Below are 19,560 nucleotides of genomic sequence, written 5' to 3'. Positions count from 1 at the left end.
GCTCACCTGCCTCTGGTACCCTGCCAGGATGTTGTTGTAGCGGAGCTTGGTCTCAGCCAGAGATCCTTCCAGAACATTTTTCTGTGGAATGAAGTAAAGGGGCAGGAGTCGTCAGAAGTGTTCAGACTCAGCAGGGATGACATCAGCAGATGACGTCACCAAGGAAACAGGTACATTGTGCTTACCTTGCTGAGCTCACTCTGCAGTTGGATCTCCAGATTCTGTAGAGTCCTTGTGAGCTCGGTGATCTCAGACCTTGATGTTTCCAGGGTCTCGGTTTTGGCCGCCATGTCTTTGTTCAGCTCAGCTATCTGTGAAATGTGAAGCACAAATCAGTCTTAGTATTAACAACTGGGGCGAATGTTCACAGAAGTCATACAGATAATACTTTGTTTTATTGACTCAGTCCTCATCATCAACTCTGAACAAGATGAAATAGTCATCCATTTATTGAAAAGCTTTTGGAGTAAATTACACCAGAAAACCAATAAAAATAATGAGAGAAAAATGTAGCTAATAATAAGTAGAGTTACAAAAATAAATTATAATTAAAACAAAATTGTATTCTTATTATATTTTTTCATAATAATCATTAAGAAAAGTAAAGGATCATCTGGTTTTAAAAACTATAGTTTCTATGTGGGCATGTGTCTTCTCACCTTGGCCTGGAACCAGGTGTCCAAGTCTTTGCGGTTCTTGGCAGCCACATTCTCATAATGTTCTCTGATAGAGGCCATGACGGCTGACAGGTCCTCCTGAGGTGCAGCGTCCACCTCCACGTTCACCTGTCCTCCCACTCTGGCGCGCAGAGCCAGGAGATCCTGCAGAGAATTAAAAAAAGAAAGATTTAAACCATTATGTTCCTCATAAGAATGAAACTCATCTTCACTTTTAGGAGTTGGAATGCTGGTATTCTCAGTCAAAAAGACAGTAATTCATCCTGATGGTGGAGCGACTGTGTGATTTAAGGTGATTCTACACCAGGCTTAGAAACCAGTGAGGAATTAAGGTCAGACATCCTTAAACTCTGTGAACTACTCCTTTACATTCTTCAGCCTTTTCTCTTCTTTGGTGCTATTAAATCTAAGGTTAGCCTGCTATTTGTTTAGCCAAACATACAGTGTAAAACATGGCTAATGGTTGGCTACCTGACAGGTTCATATAAAACTATGGGTCAAAAGTTACCCCAGTGATTGGTTCCTGCTCTGGTGCCTCACCTCTTCATGGTTCCTCTTCAGCAGCAGCACCTCCTCCCTCAGGCCCTCCAGCCTCATTTCCAAGTCGCTGCGAGCGATCAGCAAATCGTCCAGAACCTTCCTGAGGTTGGAGATGTCAGCCTCCACAGATTGTCTCATGGCCAGCTCGTTCTCATACCTGGGGAAAAACAAACCAATGTTGGTTTCTGGTTCAAATCCCAAAGGTTTAAAGCTTCATGTTACCACCCTTCCTTACTTGACTCTGAAGTCATCGATGGCCAGCTGGGAGTTGTCGATGGAGAGGACGATAGCAGCATTTTGACGAGCAGCGTCACAGATCTAGAGGTTGAGAAAGTGTTTTTCAGAGAACTGTCAGTAGCAGAAAAAAGTAAATAAGAAAAACAACGTAAAGTGTTTTTTTTTCTAATTTTTATCTATAAAAGTATCTGTTATTTCTTTTAATTTATTAAGTAAAATATGAAACCCAAAATGATGTGATTATTCTTCCGCTGCAGGTTTGTCAATGGAGAAAGAAGAAACAGAATTATTCTACTCTTGCCCCTGGTTCTCCTGCCCCCACCCCCCTATCCTGGTCCTGCTTACCTGGTCCTGCAGACTTTTGATCTGCACCCTGAAGCGAGTGTAGTCGTGCACCTCAGGCATGGTCCTTTTCTCAAGGAACTCACGGATCTTCAGCTCCAGGTCGGCATTGGCCTTCTCTAGGGAGCGGACCTTGGACAGATAGGTGGCCAGGCGGTCGTTCAGGTTCTGCATGGTGCCCTTCTCGTTGACTGTAAGGCCCTCAGCCATGCTCAGCTCAGCTCCAGCAGCAGCAGAGGAGCCAGTGGAGAAGGACTTGGAGATCCGTACTCCAGATCCTCCTGCTCCACCGTACACACTGCCAGATCCCAGGCCACCTCCGAGGCGGATGGAGGAGGAGGAGATGGACACGGGGCCTCTGCCGCCGGAGGTCCTGACGAAGCTGCTGCTGCGGTTGGAGAAGGTGTTCATGGCTGCTGATGTTCTCTTGGCTGGAGACTGCAGAGTGAGGAGCTTCCAGACTGAGTCGACTCTTATACACCGAGGAGCTGGGCGGTTTATCTCAGGTGAAACATGCCAAACATGCCACAGGGGTGGTGGCATGTTGCTGGATTGAGAGAGATATCAGGTCTAGTGGCTTCTGTTTCCTGCAGCAGTGCCTTCAGGCTGTGGCTCCTCCTGATGGACAGGTCCTCTGAGCCCTGAGGGTCATTCTCCATGTCACATTAGACCCCTGACACACACCCAGACGAGGGCCTCCTCCACTGCACCTGCTGGAGATGATGTCCAGATGGAGGTGAGTTTTCTTCACAAACTGTCGATTTCTGTCCCTGTCATTTCATTATAGTTTATAAACCATGGACTCCATAGAGCAGATCAGTGGCGTGCGGTCAGTGGGGGCTGGTGAGGCAGTGCCTCTCCTGTCATCATGACATGTAAAATGCTAACAATAAGAGAAAAAACACATTCACACTTGACTGTTCTATAGGCGTAGCGCGGCGACACCATGATACACACTGACTGCCTGAAGCTGGCAGTCCCATACCCATTGTGCCTACGGGGGTACGAGGTGCAAATCGCTGTCTTAATGGGTTTTAAAAAAATCTACAACTAAGTAAACCCGCAGAACAGGTTATTGTGTTGGGAGTGTTTCAAGTGAAATTAAATTCCAAGGAGAACAATTGGACCAGGTTTGGACAGGATTAAAAAAGGGCTGCGATGCCTAATCCTGGGGGTATGATCAGGAACTAATTTAATAAGCAGAAAAGGAGGCATAATTTGTCACCTTTAACAAATAGCAATAGAAAATTATTTATATTATTCCCATGCACTGTTCAATCATGGTCAGCTTTTATTTTGGGTTTATTTTTCTATGTACATAAATTTGTTTATATATACAATTATATATAGTATATATTTCTAAATATGCATGCGTGAGAAAAGTGCACTGTTTAATAAGTGGTGCAACGCCAGTAATGTTAACACTTCAGAGAGTCTACGTGAGCTTGTGTTGTTGGAGGAGTTTTCTCCCAGAAAAAGTCGCATCTCTCTGTGCAGCTGCTATACTCGCAGCTTTGACGCATAAGGACGTATTTTGTCCTCAGAGTCGGTGTGATTTAGTTCCTGAAAAAAATTCAAATCTCGTCAAAATACGTAGTGAGGAAACAAACAACTAACAAACCTAAGAGGACCCTGCTGTTTCCTCCAGCAAACAAAAGAAAACAAAATACAGGGTTTTTGACTTAAGCTCAAAGTCAAAAACAAGTTAGTTTTGTTGGTTGTTTGCTCTGCGTTGTTGCCTCACTTCCTCACAAATTAAAATGTTGCTTTAAAACTATAAACTCTTAGACTTGGCCACATTCTTGGGGATGAGAAGTGAGGGGGCGGGGGGGCTATAAATTGTGCTACATACCAGTAACATGCCTTCAGTGTTCAGCTTCAGTGTACTCATAAGATACCAACACACACGTACGTCACCTTTGCTTGTGTGCAGTAAAAACATTCTCTCATTTCTGTTTGTTTTTGGTACATACCAACTACTACAGAGTTCCCCGACTCAGAGCTAGTCATTCACGGGGCGTGGTTCAATGTTTACTAAAAAAGTACTGTAATCAGAATTTGTAACAAAATAGGTATATGTAAATAATGCCATTTTTACATAATATATAATTTCAAATTATTCAAAGATTGGATTTAATGTTAGTTACACTTGCAAGCTGGGGGTGGGGGGCAGTATGGAGGGGGCAGCTGATCACAGCTGTCAACAGGCACTCAAAACTCATGAACACCACAGAGAAAGATCCACGAAAGGGTGAACCAGTTTTTTTTTATTGCTGTAAAGGCATGAGTTCTAAGAACATTTTATTTCATCATCTACTAAAAACACTCAGACACATTGGTGTTGCTTCATCAGAGGTGCTTTATTTTTTATTCTCTTTGGACAATGTTCTAGCAAATGCTTGTTCACTGTCATTAGTTGGTGACCTCTTCGCCGTCTACGATCTCCTTGGTGATGATGACCACCCTGCGATTGGTGGTGGTGGAGGAGGAGCTGTGGGGGTGAAACACAGGGATTAATAATGGGTAAACGTCACCTTAAATCAGTGATTTTTTTTTTCAAAGATAAAACATTTTCTGCTCACCTTTCAGTCTCTCCCTCCAGCAGCCTCCTGTACTCGGCGATCTCCAGCTCCAGCCTGGTCTTGATGTCAAGCAGCATCTTGTACTCTTGTCCCGTGCGCTCCAGGTCTGCTCTCAGATGGGACAGCTGGTCCTCCAGAGCGCTCACCTGCCTCTGGTACCCTGCCAGCATGGTGGAATATCTGCTGTTGGTTTCGGCGAGGGTTCCTTCCAGAGATGCTTTCTGAAAAGGAAGACAGAGGTGACGATCAGATCTGCAGTTTCTGGGTTAAAACGATTTGAAACGAAGAACCTTTAGCAAACCCACCATGCTGAGCTGTGACTGCAGCTCGATCTCCAGACTCTGTAGCGTTCGTTTGACCTCTGTGATCTCCGAGCGCGATGTCTGCAGAGTCTCTGTGCTAATGGCGACCTCCTTGTTTAGTTCTTCACTCTGCAGGAGAAAACATTAAATGTTAAAAGTAATTTTACAAAAAAAAAAAAAAGGGGGTTTTCAAAATAAGAAGACTGAAGAACAAGCTGTGAGCTGCTGTCTCCTTACCTTGGCCTGGAACCAGTTCTCCAACTCTCTGCGGTTCTTGGTAGCCACGTTCTCGTAGTGTTCCCTGATGGAGGCCATGACGACTGACAGGTCCTGCTGAGGAGCAGCGTCCACCTCCACATTCACCTGACCTCCCATGCTGGAGCGCATAGCCAGGAGATCCTGCAGAAGAAGAACCGAGTCGGTGAATCACCAGTGGCTGCAGATGTTTGATTCTTTACTTCTTGGTGCCACACCCACCTCCTCGTGGTTCCTCTTCAGTGAGATCAGTTCCTCCCTGAGGGCCTCGATCTGCATCTCCAGGTCGGCTCTTCCCATTGTCAGGTCATCCAGGAGTCTTCTCAGCCCAGCAATGTCAGCCTCCACGCTCTGGCGCATGGCCAGCTCGTTCTCGTACCTGCAGCAGCAGAACAGCAGTTTGTGCCTAAGCTTTTTGCTGTATTTCTACACATTTTGCGTTGTTGTATTAGATTCAAACCAGTTTTACCCTGTTGTTAGTTCACATTTCTTTAGCCCTTTGGCTATCTGCTAACAGTTTTTCCTTATTTTGAGCTAAACAAACTTATTCCTCGGCAGCCGAGGGTCACATCATCAGGCTGTGATCCTGATGTTCTGGTCTGTTCAGCTCTACACCTGACTCCACCCTTGGGCTGTCATCGGTGTAAACTTACTTGACTTTGAAGTCGTCAGCAGCCAGTTTGGCGTTGTCCACAGCAAGGTACAGGCCTCCATTTACACGGGTGGCATCCAGGATCTGAGACAAGAGGGTCAAAGGTCAGTCGTGGGATAGGGAGTCACCTTAAGGTTGGAGGAAGGAGGTTTCTCTCACCTGGTTCTGCAGGTCACTGATGATAACGGAGAAGGCGGAGTAGTCGTGTCCCTCGGGTTTGGTCTTCTTGTCCAGGAACTGTCGGATCTTCAGTTCCAGCTCGCCATTTTCTGCCTCCAGCTTGCGGACCTTATCTATGTAGACAGCCAGACGGTCGTTCAGGTTCCTCATGGCCTGCTGCTTGTTGTCTGTGATATCCAGGGCGTCGGTCAAGTTGAAGCCTGCGGCGCCTCCTGCAGCTGCAGCACCTCCTGCGGCTGAGCTGTAGTTTCTGGAGGCATTGGAGCTGGAGATCCGAATCCCGGTTCCTCCGGCGCCACCATAGACACTGGGGGACCTGTTGAAGCCCATGCGGCTGGAGTATGAGACTGAGCGAGAAATTGACATGGTGGTCGAGGTGGAGAGGAGGTGCAGAGGAAGGAGGTCGTCACTGCTCTAGGTGGAGAGCTGAGAATGCAACAGAGTGGTTTCCTGCCTTTTTATGCTCCGTGAACGTGGAGGAGGGTTCTGAAATCCTACCCCTCTCCCACCTCCTCTCCTCCTCTAAACCCCCTCCCCCTCACCTGCCCTCAGACAAGGAGGCCACCAAACCAGCACAGCAGCAAAATGCAGTGCAGAGGAATGTTAAGGTCATGGTTACACAACGAGGAGGATTCGCTGCTATTTGTTCTTCTCTGGTTCTGTGCATGTTCTGCAGATGTTAAGGGTTCTGCAGAGTTACCGTTGATTGGTTTTGTACATGTTCTGCAGACAGTAACGTTCTGTACTTCAGAGGAACGCTAATGTCCTCGTCAGACACAAACCGCCCGCCTCCGATGCTTTGTGCGAAAGGTAATTCATAAACAATTCTTCATGAAATGAAGCTTTCCTGATGCTTACATATTCTAAAACATAAGAAAAGAAGAACTAAAAGTCAGAGTCAAGTCATCGTGGGAAAGCAAATGTGTCTGAACTCCAACTATGGTTGAAGAAGAAGGCCGAACCACCAGAGCAGACGTAACAAATAAAAATAAAATATTAAAACAGACCTCGGCCACCAGGAAACTTAGAGGAGAGAACACAGAACAAAGAAAGAGCAGAAACACAGACGTGGCAGGAGTCTGACTAAGACGAGGACGGGCTGACAGATTGGGCCATAAAATGTTCCCTCACTTCAGACGATGTCTTAGTTACTATCAGGAGCCAACGAAGCTGTAGATGCCGCGAGGGTTCTGTGGCCCTCATCTCAACCTACTGGGATTGTGCAACTGTAGTTGGTGGTTTATTCATGTGTTTCGAAAGATTGGTCGACTGATTGAACAACAGAAATGAATGTGAGACCAATGTTTGTACCAAAATAGGCCACATATCGTGTAAACAGAGCGCGAGATTCCACAGGTATTATCTCCAGCTGTCCCTGCTGTCAATGTCTTCAAGTGGGGTGAGAATGTGGCCACTCCCAGTAGAAGATGAAAAAGAAGAAGAGTGTGGCAAAACAGCTAAACCAGATATCTTGAATATTACTCCATGGATAAAACGTGGAAAAGAATCTAGAAAAGTGGCTGAGAAAACAGCTGAAGATGTCGCAGCTCCAGATATGCTAAAAGAACTAAATGTTAGCTCCACTTCAGACAATGGTGACATCCGAGTCTTCATTCATCGACAACAGTAGAGGACAAACCGTAAGGACCACTTTCATCATTTCACGAGTGAAGAAAACGGGATGTGACAGAGAATTACATTTGTTCATTCGCGGATTTTTAAATTCTTTGGTCAAGTCGAGTTTTTTCAAGTCAGGGTTGAATTCTTTCAGTCAGCCCCACCGACTCAAGAACCTGTGTGGACTTGCCGTTGGTGATGAAACTGAAAACCTGTCTCTTGGCTCCGCCCACTGGTATTTGCCCTACAGCAGCAGCAGAAACTGACAAACCAGTTTGTGTGTGCGCCTCCAGTAACATTTTACAGTTTTAAAAAGAGAATCTTACACTCTCCCCTTGAACTCATAACTTTTACACTTTCTCTGTTTAACCTCCTCAAATCTAAACAATAAAAAAAAAAATCCTCAGATTTCTTTTCACATTTTTTCCCTAAACTATTGATATAACATTTGAAGCATCGACAGAGAAGGAAGAGTTAAAATTAAATGAAATATGTTTTTTTTATCTTCTTTTTCTGAGCTTCATGTTTACTTTAAGTGTTAGTTTTAATGACTTTTATGTTAAAATGAAATGTTTTTACATGATCACGACATTTTCAGATCACAGTCTGCTATTCCTTAAACCCTTATGTCTAAATTGTGACTGTATTTTATGACCTTTATGATTATAAATTCCTCACATTAATCTTTTTACCTTAACCTTTTTTTTTTACTATAATCTTACAAACCTAACAGTTCAAACTTTTGGACTGCCTGCCTTTGACATTTGAATTGGTTCAAAAATATGAATTTAATTTATTTTATTACATAACTTTAAAGATTTACAGAAATTAAACTAGTTTGGCTATTTAATTTTTTATTTAATTTTTGTCACTTTCAGCTTTTTCAATTCACATACATCTTAGTCTGTGATCTTGCTCGATGCAACAGTAGCCCCTTGTGGCGGCTGTCAGAGAAACATCAGACTTTAAAATCAAATCCACAGTCACAGTCATTGGTTTTATGTATCTGCTCGCATTTATTGTTGCCTCTGATTTCAGTGCTGAGGCAGTGCTGGCGCCCCCTGCTGCTCCTGCTCACTTGTTGGTGACTGTCTCCTTGGTGCTGACCACCTGTCCGTCCACTATCTCCTCCACCACGGTGATGACTTTCTGCCTCATGGTTTTGGTAGAGGTGCTGTTGGATAAAGAGGGGGCGCCGGTGTTAAGTGAATGTCAAATACCAAAGTATATTTGCAGACGCTGATCTTCAATATTTGCGTATTTTTCTGTTTGGCTCATGTTTAGCTGTTTTACATGCTATGTGTTTTGTTACATAGAAACCAGGTTGGCCAGTTCTGGGCAACATAAAAGCCTTCTGTTTACACATAGGTAGGTTTGAACTACATTGTCTACAGTGTCAGCTACGTTTTAACATTTTTAACCAAAGCAAAGCTAATTCAGGGCTGGATTCACCTGTTGGAGACGGAACTTATGGTTAAATAATGGATAACAGTGAGTTAAACTTTTGTATTAACTATTTCTGGCCAAATCTTGGCTGGTGTTTTATTTTTTTGGGTTAAGCAAACTTTTGGCAATTTCATTTGGCTACCACTTTTTTTGGATAAAATCACATTTGGGGTAATATGTAAGTGTTTTGGGGTAACCATTACTGAGTGTTTTGACAGGTTTCTCTGAACTCAAACTTTTTTTTCTCTTTTCTGCACCTCGCTACTTACCTGCTACTGCCTCCTCCGGTTCCTCCTGCTCCTCCTGCTCCCCCTGCGCCTCCGGCTCCACCAGCCCCAAACGCCCCCTTGGACCCTCCTGCCCCTCCAACACCCTCTCCATCCAGCAGCCTCCTGTACTCGGCGATCTCCATCTCCAGCCGGGTCTTGATGTCCAGCAGAATCTGGTACTCCTGCGACTGTCGCTCCATGTCAGCGTTCAGCCCCATCAGCTGCTCCTCCGTAATGGTCACCTGTCGCTGGAACCCTGCCAGCTGCATGGAGTATCGGTTCTGTGTTTCTGCCAGGGTTCCCTCCAGGCCGGCCTTCTGCAGGGACACAGGGAGACAGAGGGAGCGCTTTAGTTTGTGTTGGCGCCTCCAAGAGGACAGAGGTGGAGTTGAGGAGGTTCTCACCATGCTCTGTTGCGACTGCAGCTCGATCTCTAGACTCTGCAGCAAACGTTTGAGGTCAGTGACCTCACTCTTGGATGACTGAATGGTCTCTGTGCTGGCAGCCACTTCTTTGCTTAGTGACTCTGTCTGTGGACGGAGAAGCAACGAGTTAGAGCTAAAGGTTAGCTTAGAGTGTGGCTAAAAGACTAGAAGTGGGTCAAGAATGAAAATGAAATCTCAGACAGTTCATAAACAAAGGTTTACAGTAGAGTTTAACAGTTAACTCTTGTCTAATCAACTATTGGTTTGTTTTGTAATTCAAACTCCATTTTCCATCTCATTGAGTCATTTGAATTCAATACCAGGTGTGTGCAGAACCTTTTCCTTCCACCAGAGGGCGCCACAGTCATCACAGCATTTGTCACTTGTAGGGCAGCTGCTGTAGGCCTTCCTTTTCTACTCTTAATATAACTGTAGATATTTCTGCTATTAAACTCACATCTGTATTTTTATGATAGTTTTTTTCAGCTCATATCAAATTATAATTTGGCCTTTTTTTGATTATTTTCAAGCTAACTCTGAGCTACGTCTTACTGTGCTAATCTTTATCTGTATTTCCTAGCCAAAGTTGATTCTAGCAGCCGAATGTTTTCCTTCTCACCTTGCTCTGGAACCAGGCCTCCAGGTCTTTGCGGTTCTTGGCGGCGACGTTCTCGTAGTAATCCCTGATCTCATCCAGGATCTTGCTCAGGTCCTCCTGAGGAGCTGCGTCCACCTCCACGTTCACCTGACCGCTCATCTGAGTACGGGACGCCAGCAGCTCCTACAATTCAACCAGAAGACACTGAGAACCTGCGGTACCGTTATAGAGATGCACCTGGTACTTTACCATCAATTGCAGACGGTACCATCAACACAAGACAGTAACAGGAACTAAGGATGGTACTTTGACCTGTACCTAGTACTGTAACAGTACCTATGAAGGAGGTTGGAAGGAACACTGATTTTTTAAAAAGATATTTAAAAAAAAACGGTAAGTACTGTAGGGACAGTTTGGCTCCACAGGCATCAGCAGAGGAGCGTACGTCCACACTGCTGAAGAAACCACTTTACATCATATGTAATCTTGGTGTTAAAAAGAGAACATTTTTACTGTCCACCCACCTCCTCGTGGTTCTTCTTCAGGAAGAGCAGCTCCTCCTTCAGGCCCTCGATCTGCATCTCCAGGTCGGACTTGGACAGAGTCATCTCGTCCAGGACCCGCCTCAGGCCCGCAATGTCGGCCTCCACCGACTGACGCATGGCCAGTTCGTTCTCGTACCTGCAACGGGAAAACAGCACTTGTTGACTTAGCTACTAACTCGACCCAGGGTTCCATCTCTGCACCTTTTGGCAAACGCTAGTGATCTGTACCACGGTGGTGGTAGTGTTTCATTTTAGTTTGGTTAATAGTCGAGAGGTTCGACGTGTAAAGTCACTCACTTAAGCCTGAAGTCGTCAGCGGCCAGTTTGGCGTTATCGATGGACAGGTAAATGGTGGCGTTGACTCTGGTCGCCTCCTGGATCTGAAACAAGTGGCAAAGAAAAGATAAGTGTTCAGTGTTGACCTCCTCACAGCTGACCTTTGACCAGGTTCAGCTCACACTGTTACCTTTTTTAATTTTCCAGATATAATTCTTGTTGGACTCTTCTTAGCAGTAATTATTCTGGCTAATTAACACAAATCTACTCTTGTTGCTAACATTTTTTGTTTTTTCTCTGCATTCTAGATTATCACTGTTTCTCTGATTGGCTGACACGTGACAGACAACAGTAACAAGGACATCATATCAGTTACAGATGCCTGGCTGGACATTTTACTTTTTTTTTTCAGTTTTGCAGAAGTTCATGATGACATTAAAGTCTCATTTTTCAGTCGTATGACAAAACAGTTGGAGGTCTACCTTTCCCTGCAGTTCTGCTATGGTGGCATAGTAGGCGCTGTAGTCCCGGGAGGACGGTGAGGTCTTCTTCTCCAGGAACTCCCGGATCTTCAGCTCCAGCTCAGCATTGGCCGCCTCCAGTTTACGGACCTTCTCCAAGTAGATGGCAAGGCGGTCGTTCAGATTTTGCATGGCGCCCTTCTCGTTGGTGGAGATGTCCAAGCTTTCAACGCCGCAATACGCGCCGCCTGCTCCACCTCCTGCTCCACCACCAAAGCTGAAGCCATAGCCTCCACCTCCACTTCCACCACCACCACCACCACCGCTGCTGAACATGGACATGGAGGAGCTGCCAGTGGAGACCCGAACATTACCCGTACCACCATACATGGACCTACTGCTGCCCATGTAGGCACCACCACCTCCGCCACTGCTGGACCTGTAATTGAACATGGCTCTGTCTGCTGACGAGAAGGATGAACGTCTGTCCGCTTCGGTGGCAGTGGAGAAATTAGCTGGGTGTCTGATTTTTTTATACCATTAGATGTTTGGAAGGAGGAGGAGGAGAGGGTGGAGGAAGAGGAGGGTGAGCCGGTGCCAAGCCTGGGAGGAGACCTGTCCTACCGTAACCTCTCAGGGTGTGACTGAGAAACGTGGAATCTACCCAAAAGCTGTCAATCAGAGGGATCTTCGAACCTCTGAGGAGAAGATGGCGTTAATTCACCCCCACCTGCAGCTCCTGTCCTCCACCTCTCCTTCAGTTGTTTCTCCATCACTTGAGGAGCGCAGGAGAAAGTTTCCCGTCGGTCAAAAAGACAGCTAATGCTAATCCAAGAGCTAACCTAAGAGCTAAGGCAAATGAACACAGTTCGCATGGAGGAGGTGGATCAGATCTAAGAGTTAGTTTAAGAGGAGGAAGCAGAAAAGTTCTGGATTATGTTCCTCTTTTTGTTCCCTGTTTTGATCTGGTACTTTTCTGATACGTTTCTTTTTTCTTTCAAAACCCGAAAAAAGGACAGCATCAGCATGAGCAGTAACATCATCATCATCATCAGCAGCAGCAGCAGCAGGTACACAGACAGGTTTGAACCACTCCCTTTTCAGAGTAAATCATTAAATGACTTCTGCTCTGAGTCTGTAAATAAGTTGGATCAGTGTCACACCAGCACAACAAAGGCTCTGCTGTCGTCATCGAGCTTTAACTGTGGGAAAGTCCTGCTCACACTCGTCTGCTCTCTGATCTCCGTCCAGGGAACTGTCACGCCGCTGTGGCTGCTGTGGCTGCTGCTGCAGCTGCACCTGCCCCTCAGCTCAGGCTGAAAACCATTATCATCTTAGCGTACACACACACTGCAGTCACACACACACAGACCTCACCTAAGATACAAATGTCATATACTAATTATATGCTGAATTAAAAATAAGTGGTTCCATGGTGTAGCGGTTATCACGCCTGCTTACACATCGATGGTAGTGGGTTTGAGTTGCAAAGTAATCACACACTTCCTGTTACGAATCCTTCTGCAGCCGATCTGCTGCACGAACACGACAGTTTCACCAGTGTGGGATCAACAAAAGTTCTCCTTAAACTGAGCTCAGAAACAACTAAACCTAGCCCAACTGTAAGCACAGCTAAACTCGACTTAACCGCGAGCTAAAGTAAACCGAACAAAAGTGTAACCCAACTATACAACGTCAACCAAACTGAACTACAAACTCAACCGAATTAGAACGAACCAAAGACTGAAGGCTAACTTTAGGCTGAACTAATCAAAACTAAACAAACGAATCTTTTCCCTCAACTTTAAGCTTAACTAAATTGCACTGATATGCAGAGGTAAATTTAACTAAACTGTGCCCAGTTATAGGTAAAGCTAAACTGACTCTAACTCAGCTCAGCTGAGTTGAATTAAGCTAAACTTTATGTGAAACTAAACTATCTGTTAACCTACACTAAATTAAACTAAGGTTAACTAAACTTTACATTTATCTAAGCCAAACTAAACTAAAGTGTAAGCTTAACTTAACTATCGATTAAGCCAGGCTGAGTTGTGCTGAACTAAACTAAGTTAAACTAACCTTAACCAGGGCTCAGATCATGAGATTAACTCGGTCGGTAATTATCAGATGATGACAGATTTTCTGACGGTCAATCATTTTAATTAGACTGTTTTTAAAAAAACAGCTGTGATTTATGTACAGACACACACACACACCCTTTACCTGAATGTAAAACCTCTGCCTGCAGCTGTTCTTACATAACTGCGACCTTTGAGCCCCTCCCTCGCCTGATCATGGCAGGGTGGGGCTTCCCTCATCAGCATGTGAGGACAGGTGTGTCTCTGAGTTGGGGGGTGGGGAGGTGGGGTCAGCAGAGGGGGGGTAGAGACAGGAACAGCAGCAGCTTCTCCAAAACTCAATAGGAAAAAAATCACAGAAATGTAGAAAAGTAGAACTTTCTGTAAGAAGAGACACGAAGGACAGGTGAGGGACACTGGGTAAATCACAGAAATGTAGAAAATTAGAACTTGAAGGACAGGTGAGGGACACTGGGTAAATCTGAGACAGACGGGGCCTGATGGGACGTGGAGGGACAGTAGTGGCAGGCAATCACAAAGTGTGTACTCAGTGCAAAACAGAAAGACTTTAATCACATTCCATGGTCCAAGTGTTGTTGGTCAAGGTGCTGGTGAGCACCCAGTCCACCAGGTCCAGTCCACCTGGTCCAGCTCCTGAGAAGAATAGTAGGACTGGGTGCTGCTGGTCCAGCTCCTGAGAAGAATAGTAGATTAATAGAATAGAAGAAGAACCAATTTGTTGATTTTGAAGGAATGTTTGGATTCTTTGTTTGACGGTTTGTGAACTTGGACATGGACTAACGTTAAGTTAATTTTTTTTTTTTTTGCCAATTTCCTTGTTGCTCTGCCACCCTTCGTTTCTGGCTCAGGTCCCTGTCTTGTCACTAATGAATTAATAATTTATCTGTGTCCCATCAAACTTCAATACCTCGACTCCTCCTCAGGGTGCATCTCCTCACCACCGCCTTAATTCTTTCTCTATTTCACCTGAGGCTGTTTTTCTGGTGCTTGTAAAAATTTTCCTTTTCTTTGTCTTTTGCTTTCTGTTCCCCTCCACCTCCTCTTCACTCCACCTTCAAATGCTTGTCATTTTTCATCAGCTTTGTCCAGACCTGTTGGTGTCGCTCAAAATGTCCAACGTGTTCTTCATAAACCTCTGAGTTAATCCTTTAAATTCTCCTATACTTTTTTTTTGTTAAAACCACAGGGTCTACAGTAATGTTCCAGTCAGGCTCCTGTAACTCCAACAACACATGTGATTTTAAATGTGTTATGTCATACAGACCACAGTGATGGAGGATTAGAAACCTGGATTAGAGATTAGGATTATAGTATCAGATAAAAAGGGAAACAAAATGCATCTTCAATTCAGGAAATAGAAGCAAACCACAGCACAGATGCAGGTAAAAGGCTGAAAACTTTACTGCAAAACTCAAGCAAATGTAAAGGAATAAAGACTTGAGTTATAGTTAAAAACGACACCATTGGCTGAAATAGAAAAACAAAACTTTCTTAATGTTAATCATAGAAAAAGTTTACAAAAAAAGAGAACACGCACGAAAGCAAAAGACTAGCTAAAGAGTAACAAGACACTAAAATTTGGGACGTATGATAATAACTCAAAGGCTACAATCAACGATAAGAAACCAAAAGATTGATCAGGATGAGAGGTTAGGAGTGTAGACTGCGGTTGTTCTGTCTCCCTCTGCCGACGGTGGCACTCATTACTTCTACAGCTTTAAATAATGTAATGATTCACGTACTGCAATTTAATTTGGAATGTTTTACGTAAAATCACAGACATGGCTTTTTCTTTTTTTTTTTAGTTTGACACATTTTAATGAATGATTAATCGTGATGAAATCGTTTTTTCACATTTGGGTCTTTTTACTGACGTTGGTGGTGTGGTCGACGCAATCATTTTATAATTCCTGAATGTATAAATGTTAGTTATTATTAACAACTCTTTTACTGGCGTTTTAAAATTCGACGTTTGCCTTTGTCCGTAAAAGCAGCAAAGACTATAGGAAGTGGCGGCACCGGCTGCACATGCGCACAGGTCTCCGGAGCGATCCCGGCTCCTTCTCTGCTCCCCCGCACAGCTTGTCCTCCGTGCTCGCCGTGCGCGGTGCCGCGGCCCGAGATAGAAACATCCACGGACCTGGTGAGGTAGTTGACCGGAAGTGGCTCTGATAGCGGGTCACCGCGGCTGACAAGAGACAATTCGGTATCTTGTCAGCGAGTTGTACAAGATGTCTTGAGCTCTGAGAAGTAGAATGAAATAGTCCAGCGGGAAATGACATTTAAACTGTCTGTCTTGAGCGTGGGGTTCGACTGTCCTTCATTGGTGATAGGATCGAAATGTACCGCGGGTTTAGGTGTGTAATGACATGGATGTGTGTTACTGAAGTACAACGGGAGTAGAGTGTAGTGAACGATTTGGTGAACGCATCCAAACAGTTGTTAAGCCGTTTTATAATGTCAGGTTCTGTCAGCTTTTAGAACACGGGGCATGTAACACAAATCACGTTTTCTCTTCATTTCAATCAGCCGAAAATGACATCGGCAGAAGATGATTAAAAAACCAAGTCTAGATTTTATTGTATCAACTACTAGTTGTTGTTGCAGGAAAAAAAGATGTAGAATATATAGAAAAGAGGACGCGTTCTGGCTTCCAGTCTCTCTGCATTGCAGCTGTAAACAGCTGTGCAGTTTGTGCGCATGTGCGCGCGTTCTTTTATTTTTTTCCTTATCTTTACACTGATTTGTAGTATTGAAAATATTTTATTTTCTCTCTATTCTATCAAATGTTTTTATACATATATATTATTTTTTAAATTGTTATATATTGGAATATATTTAAATGCTGCAGGTTTTATGTAGTTTCTCTGTATTTTATTACCAGTTTTTCAGTTTTTAATATGTTCATTTTAAATTATTTAATTTTTAATAATTCTTTTGTAATTCATAAATGTTATCTAAGGTGTAATATTATGTCAAGAGTAAACTACCAACACCGTATTAACGCAAAATGTCTTTTATGTCAAACAATGTTTGTGAAAGTGTTTGTGGGAGGGGTTTTTAATAAGATGATGGGGTTTTAATTTTGACTCGTCAGAAGGCTGAAGTTTTGTTCACTTGTCACACCTGTAGATGGAGCAAGTGTCCCGGAAACGTGAGGATTGGTTGGGGACAATGGAGGGTGCAAACGAGGAGTGCAGCAGCTGCAGCGGTGGCAGTAGTGAGTCCAGCGGGGGTAGCACTGTGTCCAGCCCAGAGGAAAGTGAAGAAGAAGAGACAGCCAATCAGCCAGGCACTGCCTTCTCTTCCTCCCTGACTCTCATCAGGACCAATGGTCAGATGTACAAATATCCAGACGGCAAGGCTGGCATGGGTCAGTCCCAGAAACAGCACAGCATGACCGTTTATGGTGCTGATTAGCTTCAAGAGTTTGAGTGTATTGGGTTCAAAATATGAGGAAATTCTGACATATTAACAAACACAACATATTTGAGTATGTCCTCTATCAACCAGTAAGTGGCAGTAATGAGACGAGATTCAGATCAGCTCGTAAAAGACCACAGATGAGGAGAGTCTGAGTTACCTTTCTTATACTGTATGCCTCTCAAACGTGACTAACATTATAGGTGTTACTGTGATGCTAACAAGCTATATGCTAAGTGTTTTTAATGGCTTTCACCTCTTACAATCGGTGGATGTGTTTCCTTTTTTTTCCAGTTTACGGGACAAGACAATTACAGAACACTGCGTTATTATATGTGTTCACTTAGCACCTCCCACAGGCAGCCCAGGGAAGGGCAGCCCAGTGTTCATTGTTCAATGCTGACATTAAACATGAAATAACAGTGATGCTGGAGACACCTGCAGACTGCACCTTTAAAGGCTAAATGTGAGGCAGAATACTGTGTTTTAATCAACACGTCTCCTAAAAGGCTGTGTTTGTGTGTGTGTGTCTTCCACAGCCACCTGTGAGATGTGTGGTATAGTAGGAGTAAGGGACGCTTTCTACAGTAAAACCAAACGTTTCTGCAGCGTCTCCTGTTCCAGAAGTTTTTCCTCCAACTCCAAGAAGGCCAGTATCCTGGCTCGGCTGCAGGTACGCACACAAAACCAAGTACCACACACAACTGACCACTAGAGGCACCAGTGGACTAGCAGTCCCCTAGGGTGTCTTTTGAGCTCAAATCACTGACTTCCTCTGTGCACTGGTGTACCACAGGGTAAACCTCCCAGTAAAAAGACAAAGGTACTGACAACCAAGGGGGCTTCTTCAGCTCAGCACCAAAACCACCAGCAGGGCGCCGCCAAAAAGAGCAGTGAGTATCTCTGCCGGACAAACTTCAGTGACTATGTCAGATAGATGTTCGGTACCAGGAACTGTTACTGTAACTGCATCCTTCAAGAGTCCATCACGCCAAACGTTAATGTAAAAATTGTATAAATCAGTTGTAGCTGCATCCTTCAAGATTCCATCACGCCAAAGGTTAATGTAAAAATTGTATAAATCAGTTTTTTCCGATCCCCAACAGTCCCTGGTTTATAGACAGCAATTCAAAGACAGTTCCTGGTACTGTTCCTTTGTCCATGGTTTTGTTCCTAAACCCCTAGTACTCTTCCTTAGTTCCTGGTTTCTGGTACTGTTCTTAGTTCCTGATACTGTTAGTGGTTCCTGTCAGTCTGTACTGGTCAGTTCATATTATTTTTAACACATTGTGGCTTTAACCTGATAAAGTTCTCACTGGAGGTTGTTCTTCTTTCATAATCCCACTTTAATCTCAGAATGATGATGATGATCATGATCAGATGATGACATATGTTCCTGCAGACGTCTTTGACTGGGGTCATTATCTTGGAAAAGGAGATTTTATTGGAGCACCGGTGAGCTGCTTCAAACATGTGAGTGACACACACATGGAACGTAAAGGAAACTTTTCAAATTTAGATTCAGGTTTTATGATTGGATTTGCAGGTTGTTATAACGAAATAATCTGGAACTGTTATCCATGACTATGAGATTAGATGTTTTACTAGAGATTACACATTTTAATGTAGTAAATAAGAAAATATAAATGGGCAAATGTCACACAATTATGAGATTTATCTACCAGGTCACAGGTGGAGTCACAGGTTCTCTGCCCACGTCCCTGCTCGTCTCTGACTTGTTCTTGTTCAGGTGTCGATGCGGAAACTGTGGAAGGACATTAGTGAAGGAGTCAGAGTGGAAGTCCTCAACACTGACAGCGGACTGAACATGAAGGTCTACTGGATCGCTGCTGTCGTCAAACTGGCAGGTACACACACACACACACACACACATTAACATTGTGAGTGTTACTCCCCCCTGCTGCTAAAACCACCCTCAGACACCTAGTAAAAAATATGGCTGCCTAAAAAAAAAACATTTTAGCTCACAGACCAAAGCCCATAGAGATAATCAGTGATTTTTGGTTTTCAAAAGTTTTTCAAAAAAATGATAATAAAACATATTAGAATTAGTGACAGAGTAGTAATTATTTTCCTACTGATTCAGCTGTGTTTGTTTTTGTTGAAAACGCAGGTTTTAAGGCTCTGCTCAGGTACGAAGGTTTCGACAGTGACTCCAGCAGAGATTTCTGGTTGAACCTCTGCGTGTCAGACATCCACCCTGTGGGTTGGTGTGCTGCCGGGGGACAACCTCTGGTTCCCCCTCAAGGTATGACCACAAGGCCCTCTTCATAACTGATGATGTCACTGGAACGCGTGCTGATTGGATGACGGTGTTCTCTCTCTGTCGTCGTCTTAGCTATTCTCCACAGATTCAGCAACTGGAAAAGTTTCCTCGTTAAACGTCTGACGGGATCCAAAACACTTCCGGCTGACTTCAGCTCCAAGGTCAGAGTTCAAGTCCACAGAGCTATTTCCAGAAGAGATGGTCCAGTTAAAACTGATGGCTGTTGTTTTTTTGTTATTTACTCCAGAGTCCTGCTGCTCACTGGGTCACATCCCATTTTCTTCACTCTGACTTTGAATTGAACTGAGGAAAGACATTGTTGCTGTTTGTTCTCCATTGTTCCCATT

General features: G+C 44.1%; 3 protein-coding genes across 10 annotated transcripts in view; 1 reads left to right on the top strand and 2 right to left on the bottom strand.

The window, feature by feature from the left end:
- The window catches only part of LOC103393419 (keratin, type I cytoskeletal 50 kDa-like), a 3,497-nt gene extending 965 nt beyond the window's left edge, over positions 1–2,532 (bottom strand). The window contains exons 1-6 of the mRNA XM_008330385.3: positions 1,800–2,532; positions 1,453–1,535; positions 1,218–1,374; positions 660–821; positions 186–311; positions 7–81 (exon numbers count right to left, since the gene is read on the bottom strand). Of these exons, the coding sequence (XP_008328607.2) occupies positions 7–81; positions 186–311; positions 660–821; positions 1,218–1,374; positions 1,453–1,535; positions 1,800–2,339 (1,143 nt within the window). The 5' untranslated portion in view covers positions 2,340–2,532. The remainder of the gene's footprint in view (positions 1–6; positions 82–185; positions 312–659; positions 822–1,217; positions 1,375–1,452; positions 1,536–1,799) is intronic.
- A 1,600-nt stretch (positions 2,533–4,132) lies between these two features.
- On the bottom strand, positions 4,133–11,889 carry LOC103393423 (keratin, type I cytoskeletal 13-like). Its single transcript, XM_008330389.3, has 15 exons — positions 11,426–11,889; positions 10,965–11,047; positions 10,647–10,803; positions 10,144–10,305; positions 9,504–9,629; positions 9,100–9,416; positions 8,463–8,558; positions 6,775–6,790; positions 5,747–6,181; positions 5,589–5,671; positions 5,158–5,314; positions 4,918–5,079; positions 4,684–4,809; positions 4,379–4,599; positions 4,133–4,287 (listed from the first exon to the last, which is right to left on the bottom strand). Exons 1-15 carry the CDS (start codon positions 11,855–11,857, stop codon positions 4,209–4,211), a joined length of 2,652 nt encoding a protein of 883 aa, XP_008328611.2. The 5' UTR covers positions 11,858–11,889; the 3' UTR covers positions 4,133–4,208.
- Positions 11,890–12,144: 255 nt separating this feature from the next.
- LOC103393420 (MBT domain-containing protein 1-like) overlaps positions 12,145–19,560 on the top strand; it is an 11,139-nt gene continuing 3,723 nt past the window's right edge. For 3 of the 8 annotated variants that reach the window (XM_017040480.2, XM_025064598.1, XM_025064600.1), the window contains exons 1-8: positions 12,342–12,474; positions 16,636–16,876; positions 17,466–17,599; positions 17,723–17,819; positions 18,329–18,399; positions 18,677–18,794; positions 19,061–19,195; positions 19,286–19,374. In XM_017040480.2, coding sequence (XP_016895969.1) covers positions 16,636–16,876; positions 17,466–17,599; positions 17,723–17,819; positions 18,329–18,399; positions 18,677–18,794; positions 19,061–19,195; positions 19,286–19,374 — 885 coding nt within the window. In that variant the 5' untranslated portion in view covers positions 12,342–12,474. Of the gene's footprint in view, positions 12,304–12,341; positions 12,475–14,157; positions 15,861–16,635; positions 16,877–17,465; positions 17,600–17,722; positions 17,820–18,328; positions 18,400–18,676; positions 18,795–19,060; positions 19,196–19,285; positions 19,375–19,560 lie in introns of those variants that run through there. The other 5 variants (XM_025064596.1, XM_025064597.1, XM_025064599.1 and 2 more) reach the window with 5 other exon arrangements.

Source organism: Cynoglossus semilaevis, chromosome 17, assembly GCF_000523025.1.
Source record: "Cynoglossus semilaevis isolate Cse_v1.0 chromosome 17, Cse_v1.0, whole genome shotgun sequence".
Classification (NCBI taxonomy): Eukaryota; Metazoa; Chordata; class Actinopteri; order Pleuronectiformes; family Cynoglossidae; genus Cynoglossus; species Cynoglossus semilaevis.
Note: the sequence above shows the minus strand (reverse complement) of the source record. Positions and strands in the feature narration are given on the sequence as shown.

What these genes read in the sequence shown, in the direction of transcription:
- LOC103393423 (XM_008330389.3), bottom strand. Translation starts at nt 11,857, where the DNA reads ATGTTCAATTACAGGTCCAGCAGTGGCGGAGGTGGTGGTGCCTACATG. An exon ending in AGGCCTGGTTCCAGAGCAAG is followed by an intron (nt 9,630 to 10,143) that starts GTGAGAAGGAAA and finishes CTCCGTCCACAG; the next exon opens with ACAGAGTCACTAAGCAAAGA. An exon ending in TGAAGAGGAACCACGAGGAG is followed by an intron (nt 5,080 to 5,157) that starts GTGGGTGTGGCA and finishes CTTCTTCTGCAG; the next exon opens with GATCTCCTGGCTATGCGCTC.